The sequence below is a fragment of the Haliotis rubra genome, unplaced genomic scaffold (genome assembly GCF_003918875.1).
Source record: "Haliotis rubra isolate DU_JTF1 unplaced genomic scaffold, ASM391887v1 Scf18, whole genome shotgun sequence".
In the NCBI taxonomy this organism is placed as follows: domain Eukaryota; kingdom Metazoa; phylum Mollusca; class Gastropoda; order Lepetellida; family Haliotidae; genus Haliotis; species Haliotis rubra.
The window spans coordinates 155,658-169,004 of NW_025765780.1; the positions used below are offsets into that span (position 1 = coordinate 155,658).

Here is a 13,347-nt window from a genome sequence, read left to right on the forward strand (position 1 = left end):
CTTACAGCACAACATTATCTGTACTGTGATATTCTTATAAATATATACAATGAACAATTGTTAAAATAATATGATATCTCAAGTGGCACAAACATTACATGTACCACCAACAAGAGTAAAACATAGCCGACAAAGATGGCCACTAAGCAGGCACACATGCTTGTGTGTCACCTGACCTCATAAAAGATTACAATTATTACCTATAAACTTATAATGAAAATGCTGATGCAGTAAACATGAAAATCATGCCTATAAACACACAATATTTGACTTACAATATATTCTTAAAACACATTCATACATACCTTCACATCACACATTTAATATTATAACCTAAGCAAGAATAATGTTTATAATATAACTATACTTAACATATATTGCATCCTACATAATATGTTTATAATTAAGTTAACTAACCTTGAACAGAGAGAAGTTGTTGACCAAAGAGAAGAATCAGACGTCTGTCAAAAATATCACGTACGTCATATGTAAGATGCTTCTCGTGCGGCTGTATGTGGCAGACTGACTAAAATGTGCTGATGTTAGTGAAGAAGAAAACATACCACATAAAACTGACCAATCCGAGATCAAGGAATAGCTTGCCCTCTGAGTTACGAACAATAGAACTCCCTGCTCTCCCACAATAATACAATAGGAGCCCAGGTCCAGCTTGGGGTAATCAAGCTGGAGACAATTACCATACATACTCTGATAAAAACCTAATCCAATAAAACTACCACAACCAAACTGTTTAAAAATGATACCGTATTTACTCAAATAAATAAATAAACTGTAAAATATGACACTACCACACACTTCCCCCAAACGACAAATGACGTCCTCGTCATGACAACTTCCCTGCCACAAGATCTACAAGAACATCCTATGCCTTATCACATTTACTGGCTACCACTCCTGTAGCTATGAGAGAACTAAGGTAGTCTGCTCTCGAGATCCAGTCCGGTTTTGGTGTTGTCCTAGCTGCCATCACATATTTGCCACTTGTCTGCCACGATGGTTTCTGCCGTTCCCTCTGTGACCTCCTTAGTGGTGGGGTAGGTAGTATCCTCCGCCGAGGTTTACCTTCGGGTGTGGTTCTTGTTGGTGGTGGCTCAGAAGTTTCTACTTCCGTGTGCACATCCTCTTGTGCAGCAGCATCAACACCCTTAGATAACTTGACAGGTGGTACAGATGATCCCGGAACTTCAGCTTCTATCTGCATGTCTTCTGGTGCAGAAACCGCTTCATCACCTGGGATATCTCCAACTTCATCACCATCAACATCTGTGGCTCTCTCTGGCTCTTCATCTCGGTGATCCTCATGCAGAGCGGCATCTGTCACAACTTCAGCCTCACTTTCAGGTGGCCTATCAGCCGGTACACCAGCTGAAACTGAGGGTTCTGGTGAGGTCACGGGCACAAAACAAATTTCATCTTCTGAATCGTCCTCTTGATCCTGACCCAAATCCTCCTGTTCCTGGATTGATGATCCAGATGGAGCAACTGGCGTCTTGGATTTCCGAGACCTTGGAATTGGGACGGGTGCACCTGGGACTGCTTGTGGCAGAGATCCTATGGGAAGAAGTAAATTCCTGTGGAGGGACCTCCGTTTCCCATCGTCTCTCTCCTTCCCAACTACAAACACAGGTATCGCAGGATCAGGCTGATGAAGAATGACATATACATCCTTTTCCCACTTGTCAGCGATCTTGTGTTTCCAATCAAATGCGACGATCTTAACAAGCACCCTATCTCCAATGTCCAACATGGCAGCTCTGGCTTTGATGTCATAGTTAGCCTTCTGTCTTGCTTGAGATTTGGTGGCAGATTCAGCAGCGAGTTCATATGCCTGTTTCAGTCGATCTTTCAGGGAAATAGTGTATTCCAACAGAGAATTGGCCTTGCTTGGTTCAATATCTAGTCCAAATGCTAGGTCTACAGGGAGTCTTGGCTGTCTTCCGAACATAAGAAAGAACGGTGAATATCCTGTTGTCTCGTGCCTTGTAGAGTTGCAGGTACGCATGAGAGGACCAACATGGCTCTTCCAGTCCTTCTTTTCACTAGCATCCAAGGTTCCAAGCATGTTCAGTAGTGCTCTGTTGAACCTCTCACACTGTCCGTTTCCCATAGCGTTGTAAGGAGTAGTCCTGGACTGATCAATCTGTGTGAGATTACACAAGTCCTTCATAAGGTTTTCCTGAAAGTTTGCTTCTTGGTCTGAGTGGATTCTCTTGGGTAATCCATAATTGACGACAAAGTTCTTGAAAAAGACCTCAGCTGTTGTTTGAGCAGTCATTTTTTTGGTGGGATAAGCCTGGGCGTAGCGGGTGAAATGATCGGTGACCACTAGTATACACTGTTGTCCTCCGTTGGATGGTTCCAGTGTAAGGAAATCCATGCAGACCAATTCCAAGGGCTGTGTGGTCTTGATGCTTACGGGTTGTGCCTTTACTGTGGTTCCTCTTTTCCTCCTGATACATTTGTAACATTGGCTGACATGATTCTCGATCTCCTTTGTCATTCCCGGCCAAAAGAAACGATCCTGTATGAGTGAATTGGTCCTGTCACGTTCTGGATGTCCGACCTGATCGTGAAGGCAGCGTAGCACAGACTGGCGACATCTACTAGGCAGAACAAGTTGTTCACAGGTTTCACTGTCCACAGATGTAACTCGATACAGGACTCCTCTTTCAGTTTGAGACTTGGAAAGGTCTTAAGGAGACCAGTCATCTCAGGATCTGCTAAACAGTCACTTGCTCTGGGCTTGGTTCCATTCCTCAGATGGGCCATGACATTATCCAACGCTGGGTCTCTAGCTTGTGCTCTCCTCCAATCACGGGCATTAATATCACATTTATCATTGCTGATGTTCATCTCTGGCTCTTGAAGGATGTCAGATGAAACAGATACACTCTCTACTAGGCTAGGGGTTGATGTCATGTTGCACATGGCGCTAATGGAATCTGATGCTATCTGTTGAGTCGGATAATCTTCTGGTGTTGGAAATCCTGACAATATGTTGGCATCAGCATTGTTCTTCCCACTATGTCCTGTTGCGTCCAACTTCGCACTTGTGAGTACATATACTACCCATCAAAAGTTTAGACTCACTAGTGTAAATGTAGCCACTTACTTGTCCACTGTTCTAAACTAGCTTTTTGCAAAATATTCCATACTGTTTAAAGGTACAGTTTAGTTATGAACTGGTGTATTGTAAAACATATTCGTAACATTGAAAAGATTATTGTCATGAGTTCAGTAAATGATTAAAATCTGTGAAAATTGGCGAATTCTTAACAAAACTTTACACCAAAACGAATCTGTTCACATGCACGACATTTGCTCATGCCTTTCGCAATTTGAAGCATCATCCTTGTGCAATTCATCTGCATAAGGTTTTCAGTTGGTTCCCCCCAAGTTGGTGGAGAAATTCATATTCGATGTAACCACATACATATACATAACATATAGTGAGTGCTTTAAGTGAGTCTAAACTTTTGATGGGTAGTATAGGTGAGAGGGTTGTTATCCGTAAGTACTGTATATTCATGTCCATAAAGGTAATCATGGAATTTTTCTGTGATGGCCCATTTCAAACACAAAATTCCCTAATTTGTGAGCAGAGTGGTTCCTTTCCGACTTATTGAGACTCCGGCAGGCATATGCAATAACTTGATGGTGACCATCATGCTCCTGGTACAACACAGCTCCGAGTCCTTGTGTGCTGGCATCCGTGTGCAATTCAAAAGGATGTGAATAATCCACAAATCTAAGAACAGGTGGTGATACAAGTCTGTTCTTTAGCTCCTGGAATGCATTTTCTTTGTTGGATCCCCAAGTCCACTGTAGCATTGTCTGATCTTGTCTGGTTCGACGTTTCTTGCCTTTCGTCTTAGGCATCAGCTCTGAGAGGGGTTTAGCGATCTTAGAAAAATCCTGGACAAATTTCCTATAATATCCTGCAAAGCCGAGGAATTTCCGAACTTCTTCAGGACTTGTTGGTGTAGGCCAGTCTCTAATTTTGTTGATCTTTTCGGGGTCAGCCTCAATTCCGTTCTCAGATACGATGTAACCAACATATTTCACCTTATTCTTGAAAAACTTGCATTTCTTTGGAGCCAACTTCAAGCCGCATTCTCTGAGACGTTGAAATACAAGTTCAAGCCATTCAAGATGTTCTTCGTAGGTCTTGGAGAAGATTAAGAGGTCATCAATATAAACCAGGCATATCTGGAGATGCAATCCTGACAGACAATTCTCCATTAATCGCTGGTAAGCGGCTGGTGCATTACATAGGCCGAATGGCATCCGGTTGAATTCGTAGAACCCAAATGGTCCAATGGTGAACGCTGTTCGTTGTTTATGATCTTCGTGGAGTTCGACTTGGTGATATCCTGATTTCATGTCGAGAACGGAGAAGTATTTATTTCCACCAAGACAATCCAACATTTCTTCAACCCGAGGGAGCGCTTAGGAATCCTTCAAGGTCCGATTATTCAACTGGCGAAAATCCACACACATCCTAAGTTTTCCGTCAGATTTGCGTACCAGTACAACATTGGACAACCATGGGCTGTGGAACTCTCGGATAACTCCAGCTGACAACAGTTGTTGAAGATGACTATGAACTTCTTCATACATGGCAGGAGGTATTCTTCGATGGCGCTGCTCGAAGGGTATGTCGTTGGTTAAGTCGATGCAATGTCTTACAGCTGTACTATGACCTAAGTCATCATCTCCCTTGGAAAAGATGTCCTTGAACTTGAGGATGACTCCAAGTCCTAAGTTCAGTTCCTCCTGAGATATAGCTTTCTGTTCAACATCAGCTTGTTCCAGCAAGCGTTTTTCATCCTCAGACTCCAGTGGCATCAATCCTTTAAACCTAATGGGTTAGAGTTCGCATAACAGTGCTCTTGGATGTACAACAACTGTCTGAGTGGTGACGTTAGCGACATGAACATAAACTTCGCCAGGATGTTCGCAGTTGTAGTCCACAATGGTGGGAGCAATGTCAAAGTCACTTGGAATTGCAGCGTTGTCAGTCGGCTGAATCAGTGCACATACTTTTGGATAGTTCACACTCTTCACAACATGGCCTCTGATGACAACTTGACTATTTGCAGGGATAATCACATTTCCATGTTCTGCGCTTTTCACAAGTCCAAGTTTCCATCCATTCCTTATCAGCTCTTTCTCCCTCAACACTATACTGCGGAAAGCCAAGTACCTGGGTGTATACAGTGCAGCCTTCTGTAGAAACTTGACACCATGTGTGTTCTTGCATCCTTCCAATAGGTGACATAGGATGTTGGTTCCAAGTAACGCTGGCACTTTAGAGTTGTACTGGGTGTCCGTTGATACGAGAACAAACATGAAACAGGTTTAGCATATGATATTCATGATGTTTCTAGCTTGACATCCACATATCCAGTATAGGGTAATGACTCTCCTCCAGCACATTCAATGTTCAAGATGTTATCAAGTGACTCCAGTGGTACATGTCTAAGGTGTGAATCATAGAAGGACGAGGTATTATGGACACTGTAGCTCCTGTGTTTAAAAGTGCTCTTGCTCTGACTCCACTTCATTGGCGTTACCCTCAAGTCCATCCGGGATTCTTTTCCTTTTTCTGGGGTGTTCGTAAATGCCTACAGGTGGCCCCTGCCCATAGGCCTGCGCGAGTTTAAAGCCCTTCCTCGTCTTGAATGATCCAATCTGACATGGCAAGTATGCTGAGTGTGGCCGACTAATCCACATCTCCAACAAGTGGGTCCTGCTCTCTGTGATCTGTAGTCCAAGTCTTGTCCATATGAAGCTTGGTAGCCGACTTGTCTTTCATTCCACTGTCCATAGAAGTCATTGCTGGCTTGATGTTGATCCGCTCTGGTCTGCTGTCTGTTCCAGTTAGCGTGTTCACTTGGTGGCTTTGACCTCTGAAACGGTGAAGAATGAGGGAATTCTTGCTCTGTGGCACTTGCCTTCATTCCAGCAACTTCTGTGGTAAGCTTGTTGATCATTGCCTTCATCTCCTTCATTTCTTTCTTCCACTCAGGCTCTGGCTCCTGTGTAGTGACACTCTTCACTGTTCCTTGTGTCTTAGGCTTTGCAGATATGACTGTGCTCAGCTGGTCATTCTCTATCTCACGGAGAGTAGTATTTACAAAGATTGTCCGAGACCAAGTCCAACAAAAGCCTCTGTAAAGCTTCATTTCGCAAATAAAGCTTTTGTCAGGCCCTTAGATCTCGCCCCCATTGTATATACTACTTTTGAACCCCCAGTTAACTTCCCGACCCCACGTGACACAATAGTGTCACTATGACCGTGAACTATGTCGCGTTGACTTCGATGAAACAGTTTAATGTGAATCGCCTATGATCTCTTTGGTGTTCGTAATAAAGGCTTGCTGGGCTTTCCGTACCCCTTGTTCTATGTACTTTTTTTTCTCGTCTTCGCTGATAGCAGACTTACTAGACTTGGACCGGATTTCTTGTTTCATCTTACGGTACTTGTCGAGTTCAGAGAGGATTGAACGAAATTCCTCCTCTGAGATCTTACTGTCAATGAGTGCCGTGGAAATACGCTCACTTACCGTGTTCAGCTTTGCTTCGGCCAGAACCCTGATCTCGTTGTGTTTCAACGCTATACGATGCAGTCTGCGGGATGCAAACTTACACACTAACCCTGCCACCCCTACCACCCCAGCTGTGATTTCAATGCCTAGCACTATAGGTGTGGCCACGATAGTGGCTAACAACCCAACACCTGCCACCCTTAGTCCCATGCTGGTTGCCATAAGGGCAGTATCAGTCCCGTCCACGATATTGAAAGCTCTATGGTACTTCTTATATAGTGCTTTCCGCGTGTCGCGGTCTTGTTCTAGTTGGCGTTTTACATCACATAACTGTCTCAAGCGGAACCCATCTGCAGTTTCCAGGGTCTTCGCGACTTCCTCTACGACTGGGTACAGTCCCATCCTATAATATATATTACAATAGATATTTTAATTGGGTTTCATTTAACCTTCGATTAATGTACTTAAAGCTGATAATACTTAGATTATCTTGTGTGTAAAAAATCGTGGTCTCAGCTCTACTTCCATTTAGGACACGAACTCCATCAAGGCTTGCTAAAGGTCTGTTTCCCGATACCTTAATAATACGGCAACGTTGGTTTTTACGGCAACGTTGGTCTTCCCAACCTAACCTAATATCATCTAAAAGTTTAATAAACCTCCTGGGCCAATGCCTCTCTCCAAGATAGACGTCTATGATGAGTGTGAAGTTTTTCGCGACATCTCTAAAATCCTGTTGGTAATCGAGTAATTTGAGCTCTATCTTTACCTCCCCACTGTTTGAAGCTAACATGTTGCCCGAGTGGCCCGGTTTTCGTATGACTTGTGCACTAGAATCCGGAATGAACGACCCGAGAATGATGCCGTTGTTCCTAATCTCGGAGATAGTATTATTTTGTTTCAAGGAGATATAAGTTGAGGTGAGGGTAAAGTTGACTAACCATTCAGGCTCTTTAAAATCTGATAACGACACCCTCTCGTACACATTGTCTTTCAAGTGCAGGATATATAAGGTGTCTTCCTCACCAGGCTGATCAAACCCCTCCGTGTCCCCTAGGTTGTTAAGCGCGATGTTGGGACGATGACTAGTCATTATTATATTACTATTATGAGATAATTTCCAACTGTTTTTCTGATAATCTCTCAGGGGTGCACTTCAACCCCATGAGGAGTATGTTGTCTGGTAGGAAGATCTTGGTGAGTGATATCATGTCTTCCACGGCCACGGTGACCCCCTGCAGACTGGTGCGGGAGTCGACACCCACCTGCACGTAAACAGTGCAAACCTGATACTGGTGCCGTTTTACCCACCAGAGTTTGATCCCCTTCACGATTTCGACTTCATCCGGCGATGGTTCCCCTAGGTAGACTTTGATGACCAGCATCGAGTTAGCCGGTAGGCTCGCCAGGATGTTGACCATGCCAGCGAATTCAGACACCAACTGCAATGCCCCGTCTTGCACTCCCGGTTTACTCGATAGCATGTGGGCTGCCATACTGGCGACTGGGCTGATGATTACGCTACGTCTCTGAGCCGGGACGTAAGCCACGAGCAGGGTTCCATTGTTCACGACTTTGTTTAGGTAGTTGTCTTTGTTCTCCGTGAACACGTAGGGGGAGCCGAGCCTAATGTTGAGAAACCAGTCGACCACTAGCGGGCAACAACACCCACTTGTCGTCGTCGGTGAAGACGAGGGAATACTGCTTATTTTTGGTGATGGTCGTCACGTTGCTCTCAACATCTTCTAAGTCGAACAGTTTGCCCCCGAACGATGGGTGTACCACCCATCTATCATCACCGATGTGGACTAAGTCGAACCTAGTGTTGAGGGCCGCTCCTGAGGTCTCAACTATATCACTTAGGTTTCTAGTACCACCAATGATGGGGACTTCAACGCGTTTGTAAATGTTGTTTTTCAGTTGCAAGGCCAACAGTTTGCCATCTACTCCGGGGTCGTCGAATCCGCGTGTGTCCCCGAGGTCGGAGATCCCGGCATTGATGCATTTTTTCAACCTCATTCCGGGACCTTGTGCGCTAGTAATTTTATGTGCAGCGTTATGCTGATGTATCCTATATTCACAGGATTATGCTTTATATCTAACACCGATATTATCAACTCAGGGATGTTGCCCCGAGTTAACCTCTAATACTGACGCGGTGAAAACGACTCTGTTCTACCGTCGTATTTCTCCATTTTCACCGGTACGGCTCTCAGTATCGTGGAAGGGTGGCCCCCCTTGAATGTTGTCCATTGTGCTCAACTGACTGAGATGAACGCACAGCTCTCGGTACGGTACTAGGTCGGGTAACTTCGTGCCTGTGACGGTAGTTGTGGGTTTTATCTCGTCCGGCGTCATCCCGAGTGTCCTCGCCAATGGTCGACCGAGCCTCAAGGGGGTTTATCCCGTTGTTGATTAACACCACTGTGCCGTTTGAGTCGTTCATCTTGAGTTCGGCTCCCAAGGGTTTGAAGACCTCGTCACTTAGCGAGCACACGCTGTAGTAGCCGTCAGTTATCTGGTTGCAGACGCCACTGACGAACAGCTTGTTGTTGTTGATGTTTATGTAAGTCAATCGTGGTAGGTAGGTGATATCGCAGAGTGCGATTTCGAGTTGGCCCGACGTGTTATCGATCGCGTGTATCAACTGAACGGACTCGCCGCTCGTTATTCCTGGAAGTGTTACATACATGTTAGAGTATATATACCAATTATATAATACTTTAAAAATGTACAAGCCAGGAGTGTTTTACCCTAAACTGGATATAGATTTCCCACACATGAAGATTGTGGTCAACGCTGCTGGGTTGTATTTCGGTGCCCAGTTTATAGATGTATTTGCCAGGTATATGTTTTCGGTGACTAATGCTAAGCTAGTCCACGCTTGGTTCAACAACCCGATGCAGTTCTGGTAGAATCAACTCAACTTTGCCGTGTGGTGCGCTACAACGGGGTGTGGCTTGACATTAACCGACACTCGGTCGGGGCTGCTGAGTCAGTCTGTGTTCATGTACCACGTGTACTACCAGGTCAGGCGTATCCTCAAAGAGATCAGCGCTCCACTCCCACAGGACAAAGCATGGGACGCAGTAAACAACCAGTATTATAGACGGGCCTACGAACGTGTTTGCAATGAATTCGAACTAGACCCAAAGACGGATTGGTGTTTGCCGGCCTCGAACCATGGGTTGGGTATCCCCATCACTCACAATAAGCACATCGCGGAAGTCAGCAAACAGCTGGTGAAAGATTGGGGTTACAAGTCGTATCATATCACAACAAACGAGTGGGATGACCGTCACATGGCTTTCGACACCAGCAAGGATTACCGAGTCTGGAGGTTCGAGCAGGGGCCCGCGGACGAAATGTTCATGCTGGACACGTCGAAAGGGTTTACTCGTGCCGGCACCGAACGCTTGAACGACCCGATTCGAACGTACGTGTGGGCGCTGTTAGGTGCGCAGACGCAAACGCGTTCCAGTATTATCGGTAAGGGGACTGCTTACGACGCACAGAAACAGTTCGTGTCCAAAGTCGAGGATGTTATCAATGCTCCAGTTGATCTACCGAGTGCTATCCAACGCTACCAAGACGTGTTGGAATACGCCCGGTCGAAAGTCGACTACGTCTTCGACGTGGGATTGTACATGGCTCCAAGCGATATGCAATTGACAGTAAAAAAAGTGGTGGGTTACAACAACGAAATAGTTATAGCCATGGCCGACCAGAAGTTCGGTGTCAATGTAGGCATCAACGTGAGTCACGTCCCACCTCCCACGGGTGAAACAGGCATAGTCGTACCACCCCCGGAGCCCAGGGTTCAACCAACACCCCCACAACCCCAACCCCCACACGTGCAGGCGGCCAATCAGCAGCACATTGACCGTAAAACAGCGCTGGTGGTTGGCGGGGTCGCGGTCGGGGTGGGGCTTTTTTGGTTAAAAATTCTTTAACCGCTACGTACACCAGACCCGCCACGGCGACGATGGCTGCCCACAGGTTTTGACCGAGCCATGTGACAGTTTTAGCCAGCGTGCTAAGTAACCACGAGACAATGCTACCCAGGATGCCTGGCAGGGCTTCGGCGGCCTTACCAGCAAGTTTAGCTATGGCTTCACCGAGTGATTTCAGGTGTTTTTTTATCCAGTCTCTGACGTCACTAGTGGGTGTACCCCCACTTGGTGGGGTGGGTGTTGGTGTACCCCCACTCAGCGACACCACCAGGGTTGATATGATGAAGCCCAATGCCGTCAGAATGCTGGTGATGGTGATCCCTTGCTCTCGGAAGAGGATTCGGATCCTGTCAGCTAGCGTGGTGTCCTCATTTAGGACTCGATCGATGGTTTCCCGTACACTACTGATCTGGGATCGGAGGGCTTCCCGGTTTGAGGAAGCGGATTCCAGTCCGTCTCTCGTCTTCCAAGTTTTTTATTCTCTCCTCGATATAACGTTTCATATCATCGTCCTCCGTTTCGGTGAGTTTTATTTTCTCGCGAGCGATGTGCTTGTCGACTTCGTTCAGTTTCCCCATGTTGTTCACGAGTTCTCCGCGTACACGTTTCAAGGCTTTGTCTAGACCGTACAGTTCCCTAAGGGAAAATTCGAAACCTGGCAAGGGTTTATCATGGTACGTGGTCAGTTTTTTTTCGATGTTGTCTGATGTTTCTTTAGCACGTTGGGGTATATCACCTTCACCGCTGAGTTCGGCCCTGATGTTTTGTAGATCTTGGGCGACCTTCGGGGGAAGCTTAGGCCGTGCGCCACCGTAATCTCGCATGTTTAATTCATCATGGATAAAGTCAGTTCCATGGCGACCGGTGAGAGTAGACAAAGCGAGCGGTTTTCTCGTGCGCTTATTCACGAGATCGATCTCCAGATGAGCTTTCAATCGCAGCGTGCCCTTGTCATCGATGGTAAACTTGGAATACTCTATTCCCCACGGCTTGGTGTAATTTTTATCCTGTGTTAACCCCTTGTAATAATCGTTGACGGTTGTTTTTAAAAGTTCGTCGCTCAAGGTGCTGCCCATGAACGAGGTGTCTTCACCGGAATCCACCTCAACGGGCGCACCAGCGTCAAAATTATCAATTTCGATGTCGTCAGCCATTATTCATATTAAACTTTTATATTTTATCTATATAACAATGTATGGTAGGAAACTAGATCCTTTCCGCAGATCAAGAGAGCCCCTAGGCGTCAGAGCCGTGCGCCAGTCGGTGACCATCACCAACAATCCCAGCAAGATAGACCAGAACCAAACGCTGTTGGTTAGATTCCCCAACCTGGGTGAGAATGACCTCATCGTACCAGGCACGGTTCGACTGACGTTCAACCTCACGTTGACCTCCGCCAACGACAAACGCGAGCTAGTGTGGAACGTAGGTTGGGCCATCATCAAGAAAACCACCATCAAGATCAGCGATAATGAGGTGCTGAGCATCGCCGACAGCGACGTGTTTCACTGCTACGGGTACCTCAGGAAAAGCGAGGGAGAACGCGTCAATGACGTGTACCAAGGCATCAGCAAATCGACTCGGTTGCGCGTGGGGTACGGCTTCACGCAAGACCAGCTAGACAAGATCTCAGAGGGTTATTCCCGTATGAGGAAGTCCCAGCTTGTAGAACTATTACGGCAGAATAGAGCTATTGACCTAGAGTTCATGCGCACTGAGCGCGCTGTAGGTAACTATCTGAGAGGCTGGAGCATGCATGTTGATAGGAACATAGACATCACCGATATCAAGCCTCTAATCGCTGATAAAGTCAATGAGGAACTAAACGATTTTGGAAGTATAAAGTTTCAAATCACAGTTAAAATGTCACTCGATAAACAGCAGGGGGCTCGGGTCATTGAGTACGTTCAGCCTTACTTCCAAGGTAAACAAGAAGTCGTGACTCATACCGAGACTATAGACGAGTCAATCGATATCAGTTTTCAGCAGATACGAGAATACCTAGAACGCTACACGCACATGGGTTCCGGGTGGATCGTGGATAAAATCGATAATGTCTATCTAGACATAGCTAACTACGTGCCATTCAGAGGCGGGTCGTACCTAGACTTGCCCTCTACTACAAAGCAAAACAGGCCATGATCAACATCAAGAATAGAGGAGACGATTGCCTTAGGGTAGCTACCAGGTCAGCCTTGTTTCCAGCTGACACTCATTCGGACAGGCTTTCTAGCTATCCCCAAGGCGATGGGCTCAACTGGGATGGTATAGATGAACCCACCCCCATATCCCAGATCACTAAAGTAGATAACAGAATATTATAGCTCATAACGTCTTAGGACACGAAGGCAACAAAACGATCGTGCACAGGATCAGCCCAGGGTGTGTGGGGGTGGGGAGGAGGGCCGCCGCGTGATCAATATATTCATGATCAGGCGAGGTGATAAGTATCACTACACGTGGATAAAACACCTCAGCAGGCTGTTGCACGACCAGTCGAAACACGTTGGGAAAAAACACTTTTGCATACGATGCCTGCACGGTTTCAGTCGACCCACCCTGCTGGAATCCCACCGGGAGGATTGCCAAGGTGTGGGGAAGACGGCCATACGAGTCGACATGCCTAAGGAAGGCGACAATATCTTAAAATTCGACAACCACAAGAATCAGATGTCCGTGCCTTACGTCATCTACGCCGACTTCGAAGCCTTGGTCAAACCCGTTGATGCTGGGGGTACCCCCAACACACAAAAAACACAGGAGCATGAGGCCTGTGGGTTTGGATACGTGGTCGTCCGATGTGATGGGGAAACGAAAGGTCC

At 46.3% G+C, this 13,347-nt stretch overlaps 1 protein-coding gene across 1 annotated transcript; it reads right to left on the minus strand.

Moving 5' to 3' along the window:
* Positions 1–883: 883 nt before the first annotated feature.
* LOC124273317 lies at positions 884–2,521 on the minus strand. Its single transcript, XM_046708557.1, has one exon. It carries the CDS (start codon positions 2,519–2,521, stop codon positions 884–886), a length of 1,638 nt encoding a protein of 545 aa, XP_046564513.1.
* Between the last annotated feature and the right edge of the window lie 10,826 nt (positions 2,522–13,347).

Bases quoted from the DNA above. Each gene is read 5' to 3' on its own strand.
- LOC124273317 (XM_046708557.1), bottom strand. From the start codon at position 2,521: ATGACAAAGGAGATCGAGAATCATGTCAGCCAATGTTACAAATGTATC.